Below are 6,482 nucleotides of genomic sequence, written 5' to 3'. Positions count from 1 at the left end.
TTGTGTGGATAACTTTCTGTGCCATAACAATGTTATACGAAATTTTTCTATTTGGCATGAACGTGTTATAACCCAACACCAAAACACAATGATATCAGATCACAAAAACTAAAAAATAAAGATAAAACCCTTTGATTTGGAGGGTTAGCCACCTCTGCTAAAGAGTTAAGAGAAAAAAGTCGAAGGAAAAACTATTCTGTATTGACTGATAACCAAACTAATAATTGGCCAGGCTATTTATAGCTTTAAAGCCGTGACACGAAGTAAATAACTAGAGTTTTAACACCTATCTAATAAAGGAAAGACAAACTAATTATAGTAGTCCTAAACATGGAAACTATATGGAGTTGGTATCACAACATCTTACGCCCCTGGAAAACAGACTTGCCCTCAAGTCTTGAAAGTTGGAAATCTTGCAATAATCTCGTCAGCATCTTCCCAAGTGGCTTCATCTTCAGGATGATTTTTCCAATGCACTAGCCATTGTGTGTCAGCATTATGACCTTTCTTGTACATTCTACGTTGTAGTATTGCAGATGGCTCTCATTTGTTATAATCAATGATTTCTGGTAACACAACAACCACGTTAGCATTCAATCCTAATCTCCTCTTTAGTTGAGAAACATGGAATACAGGATGAATGCGACTTGTTGCAGGCAACTCTAACTTATAAGCCACACTTCCAATTTTCTCCAAGACTCGAAAAGGACCATAGAATCGAGGAGAGAGCTTCGAAAAAGATGTGCTTGCCACAATAGTTTGGCGGTATGGTTGGAGTCGTAAATAAGCCAAATCGTTTATCTCAAAAGTCCTCTCCGTGCGATGGGAATCAACATATTTCTTCATCTGAGTCTGTGCTTCAAGCAAGTGGGACTTTAATAGCTTAAGAGTGTGATATCTTGCTTGAAGATTTAGATCAACATCATGGACTGGTGTAGAACCAGGTAAATAAGATAAAATTGTTGGTGGAGAACGGCTGTACAAAGCTTCATAAGGAGTTATTTGAATAGCAGTATGAAAACTCGTATTGTACCACCATTCCGCCCATGGCAGCCACTTAAACCAATCCTTTGGTTTCATACCAGCGAAACACCGTAAGTAACATTCTAAAGTTCGATTAGTAACTTCAGTTTGACCATCTGATTGTGGGTGATAAGATGAACTGTGACATAATTGGTTACCTTGTAAGGAGAAATAAGTTGTCCAAAAATTACTCATAAATATCGCATCTCGATCACTGAAAATACTCCTTGGCATTTCATGAAGACGCACTATTTCTCGTATAAATACTTCAGCAACTGTGCTAGCTGAATAAGGATGAGATAGAGCAATAAAATGAGCATACTTGGAGAGTCGATCAACCACAACTAAAATTGAGATTTTTCTTGCAGATAAAGAAAACCCATCAATGAAATCCATTGAAATATCAAGCCAAACATCAGCAGGTATTGGTAAAGCATTCACTAATCCAGGAGGAGACACTGATTCAGTCTTATTACATTGGCAAATGTCACATTGATCAATGAATTCCTTAAGAGAATGTTTCATGCCCTTCCAATAAAAATTATGTTGAAGTCTCTTAAGTGTTCTTAGATAACCTGAATGACCCCCCAATGGAGTTGCATGAAATTCCACAAGTAGTTTTGAACACCATGAAGAAGAAGAAACAACCACAATGCGCTGTTTATATCTTAAAATGCCATCTATATAAGTATAATGATGTTTAAAGCCGGGGTTAACACCTAATTAAGCAACGAGTGATGCATACTCATCATCTTGATGGCATTCAGCTACGATATCATGTACACCAGAAAAAATTGGTGTAGATAGCAAGTTTAGTTGAGGACTTGACAAACGTGACAGAGCGTCTGCAACAATATTTTTTTTTCCTTTGCGAAAAATAATTTGATAATCATATCCCAATAACTTGGATAGCCATTTTTGTTGTTCCATGGATGATAGTTTTTGATCCAAAAAATATTTCAAGCTCCTATGATCTGTGTATATCTTGAAGTGTCTTCCCATTAAGTATGGTCGCCATTTCTGAACAGCACAAACAATAGCCAACATTTCTTTATCATAATAGAGAGATTCAAATTCTTACCAGATAATGGTTTGCTATAATAAGCAATGGGTCTTTGTGATTGCATTAACACAACACATAAACCCCCACCAGAAGCATCACACTCTAAATAAAATTCTTTGCTGAAATCTGGCAAATTAATACTGGAGTAGTAGTGAGAGCATGTTGCAGTTGTTTGAATGACGAAGTAGCAGCATCAGTCCAAATAAAATCATCTTTCTTCAATAGTTGAGTTAAAGGATGACTAATGATGTCAAATTTTTTGACAAACTTGCGATAATAGCCAACAAGGCCCAAGAATGCTTGAAGTTCTTTAATTAAACTAGGAATACGCCAAGAAAGAATACTCTTGATTTTATAATCTTGCACTGATACACCTTCAGATGAAATAACATGGCCTAAATACCCCACAGAAGGCTGAGCAAAATTACACTTTGTTTCCTTCACAAATAACTTATGAGAACGTAAAATCTCAATGACAGCTTGCAAATGTTCAACATGCTCATAAATAGTCTTGATAAAGATTAAAATATCATCAAAGAACACAAGCACAAACCTGCTTAAATAAGGCTTGAATATGTGGTTCATCAAGCTTTGAAAAGTGGCTGGTGCATTTGAAAGACCAATTGGCATAACAAGAAACTCGTAATGACCATCGTGTGTTCGAAAAGAAGTCTTGTGAATATCAGGGCCAAACAATCGGATTTGATAATAACCAGAACGTAAGTCCAACTTGGTAAAAACACAAGCACCATGTAACTCATCCATGAGTTCGCCGACCATATGAATTGGAAAACGATCCTTAATTGTTATCTTATTTAGTGCACGATAATCTACACACATACGCCATGTGCCATCTTTCTTTCTAACCATCAAGATTGGAGAAGAGAAAGGACTTGAACTCTCCTTCTCAATTTCGTTCTTCTGAAAGTGTGGATAACGATAAGGACGAACATTGACAGGCGAATAATCTAGTAGTAATGGAATATGGTGTTCATGTTGTCGTGAAGGAGGCAATGAAACAAGTGTCTCAAAGATATCTGAATATGTAGATATTAGTTGCTGAATTTCAGGTTCCAAGACAGAAACAGTTGGAGAAGAACTATCCTTTAATGTACTTAATTGGAACAAAATCCCATAATGCTCTCTATTCAATAAGCGTTGCATTGAAGAACTGTATAACATCATTACTGTGGAAGAATCGTTGCCTACCAAAGTAATATCAGAACCATTAATGTGAAACTGCATAGTCAAAGCTGTAAAATCCCAAGAAATTACACCTAAAGTGCGTAGCCATTGAATGCCTAGCACATCATCACATCCACTAATTGGTAAAAGATGAAAATCAGCATTAAATTCATAGTTCTGAAATTTAAGTGGAATATTTGGGCAAAAACCCTGAGTACTTAGATGACCACCATCACCAATTGTCACACGCAAGGCAGCATCTCCAGCAAGAATTTGGTAACCACATTGTTTAACTATCCATGGATGAAGAAAATAATTGACCTTTGGTGAATCCAAAGAGAACTGTTAATGATTGACCTTTGGTGAAGCCTGAGATGCGCATTGTTCTGGGATAAGGAGAACCCATTAGTGAATGAAAAGAAAGTGTCGGTGTTTCTTCAAACTCAGTTGCTGGTTCTTTGACAATTTCAGTATCTTGCTGATTAGCATCTGCATCTGGAGAACCTTCTAACAATAGCAATTGTGGCTTCAAACACAGATGTCCAAGAGTGAATAATTTATCACAATTGAAACACTCTCCTTTTTCACGTTTTTCTTTCTGTTCTTCCCATGTAAGCCTCTTAGCTCCAGCTGGTAGATTTGGTTTCCTTAATGGAATAGCATAAGTGGCAGGTGATTGATTCCTTAGTGGTGTAGGACGATAAGGATTTGGTTTGGAATTGTTGGCTAACAAAGCATCTTCCTGATTAATTGCTTTTGTGAAAGCCGCAGTCAAAGTCTGAGGTTCAAGTAACTTAACCATGGGACCAATTTCCGGTTTAAGGGAATGAATAAAACAATTGATCAAGTGATCCTCAGGTAGATCTGTCACGAAATTCAACAACCTTTCAAACTTAGGAATGTGCTCACGGACCGTACCTGTCTGCTTAATTGTGCTGATTTCCATGCGAGCATCTACAAATTTTGTAGAAGAAAACCGAGCACGAACAAGTGAACAAAACTCCAACCAAGTATTAGCAGTAACCGTGGTTCTTTTTCAACGATACCAAGAATTGACATCACCCTTCAGATGTGCAGAAGCAATGGCTAGCTTGAGATTATCAGCCACCACATGTAAACTAAAATATTGATCTGCACTGAAAATCCAACTATCTGGATCATCACCATTAAAAGTGGGAAACTTCATACTTATTGATGCAGCACGAACATTATTGTCATTACCAGCGGGGGAGGTGGTGGAGGTGCAGCACCATGACGATTGTTAGTATGAGGAAGATATTCCCTAAATACTTCTCGTAGAGTAGTGCCTAAGGTTGCAGTTAAAGCTATTGTAATCTCAGTAGCTAGAGTAGTTGACAGCTCTGTAGCATGTTCAGATAAATCTGCCTTTCTATCAGCACGATCTTCCTCACGCAATTGTTTCTCTTCAGCTTTCTTTCGTTCACGCGCTTCTTCATCGTGAACATGGTTATTGTTTATGGTTGTAATAAGCGTATCAAGCTTGGTTGTGATGCCAGTGATGCTTTGTTGCAGATTGGATAATTCCTCTGTGTATGTCATCTTTAAAAAAAAAATTTTTTTTTTAGAACTTAGGGTTTGAACAGAAATCTGCTTTGATCCAGGTGTCATGACCCAACACCAAAACACAATGATATCAGATCACAAAAACTAAAAAATAAAGATAAAACCCTTTGATTTGGAGGGTTAGCCACCTCTGCTAAAGAGTTAAGAGAGAAAAGTCGAAGGAAAAACTATTATGTATTGATTGATAACCAAACTAATAATTGGCCAGGCTATTTATAGCTTCAAAGCCGTGCACACGAAGTAAATAGCTAGAGTTTTAACACCTATCTAATAAAGGAAAGACAAACTAATTATAGTAGTCCTAAACATGGAAATTATATGGAGTTGGTATCACAACAGAACGCAGATTGGAAGGGTGAAATAATTCTGGATAGGATAGGCCTAAATCTGTTAACTAAGATCTTGGATAGGATCTTATACGTAATGTTACACAAGCTAATGGATCTAAACTCTCCTGGAGTAGTCGAGTTATCAGTCTTAGGGATGAGAGCTAAAAATGTAGAATCGATTTCTTTTAACAGATGTTTAAAATGAAAGAAGTGTTGAATCATTTCTACTACCTCTTTTCCGATAATAGGCCATTGGTGAGAGAAGAATTTCGCGTTAAAACAATTAGCACCGGGATATTTTTGGCGTCCGTGCTTTCTTGAGTTTAAGTTCCATTTTAAGTAAAACTACCTTCACTTCTACGTCGAATTACTAGATTTTATTATGGATATATATAAATTCCTTTTCCATGTTGTTTTTTATTCTTATAAAATATCAGAATTATGTGGTCACATTGCGTTGGGTGACATCAACCAACTTCCAAGACACTTGCTGCTAAAAGATTAGCATTCACTAATACTGCACGCGAATTAAAATCATGTAGGTCCGACTCACATAACTATAAAAAAGGGTGTTCTTTTATATACCCCTAGAAATACTAATGATACCCCTTTATCTACATACCCCCAACATTTATTTACCTACCCCATCAACTCTTCTAAATTTGCATACCCCCGGGAGAAACATACACTGATAAACACAAACTTATCTTCTCCTTTATCTAAGAAATTGGTGAAGTTATTGAGTTGTTCTTTTTCTCATTGTCTTCATAGATCGGGAGAGAAGAACCTGCTGAAAAAGCCTAATTATTTATACCTTAAAGATTTCCTTCAACCCCCAAAACAACAACAAAACGAACCCTAAAACAACTATCGTCATTCGTCTGTAAAAATTTCTCTTGAACTTGGATTATCAAATTATCGTTGTTTGCTAAAGAAACCCTAAGTTTCGGCTTGGATTGATTTCCAGAAATAATTACTTATGAACTGACATGGACTTAGGGATTCTTTTTGAGAATAGATCATTATAGGTTCAGGCAAAATTGTCGCAATGGAATATATGGAATTACTTATCATACGTATGAACAAACTGAATGTAGAGATGGGATTAATGCGTAACCAATAGAGATACTCAATCTCTAAGTGTAGTCAAAGGTGCTATGAAACCAATAAAATAATCTTTGTTCTTCTAATCACGTATATATATGCCAAGCTTGAATCAAATTACAAAACTGCATAGATCAGAAGAACAATATTTTCCCACTTCTGTGAGTTGCTTCTTCAACAAGGGAGCTCTTTCA

At 36.6% G+C, this 6,482-nt stretch overlaps 1 protein-coding gene across 1 annotated transcript; it reads right to left on the bottom strand.

The window, feature by feature from the left end:
* Positions 1-2,188: 2,188 nt before the first annotated feature.
* Positions 2,189-4,831, bottom strand: LOC113353408. Its single transcript, XM_026597016.1, has 4 exons — positions 4,493-4,831; positions 4,334-4,451; positions 3,629-4,225; positions 2,189-3,531 (listed from the first exon to the last, which is right to left on the bottom strand). Exons 1-4 carry the CDS (start codon positions 4,829-4,831, stop codon positions 2,189-2,191), a joined length of 2,397 nt encoding a protein of 798 aa, XP_026452801.1.
* Positions 4,832-6,482: the final 1,651 nt, after the last annotated feature.

This window comes from Papaver somniferum, chromosome 1 (genome assembly GCF_003573695.1).
Source record: "Papaver somniferum cultivar HN1 chromosome 1, ASM357369v1, whole genome shotgun sequence".
Lineage (NCBI taxonomy): Eukaryota > Viridiplantae > Streptophyta > Magnoliopsida > Ranunculales > Papaveraceae > Papaver > Papaver somniferum.
The sequence above is the reverse complement of the archived record's forward strand: the minus strand, read 5'-3'. Positions and strand labels throughout refer to the sequence as shown.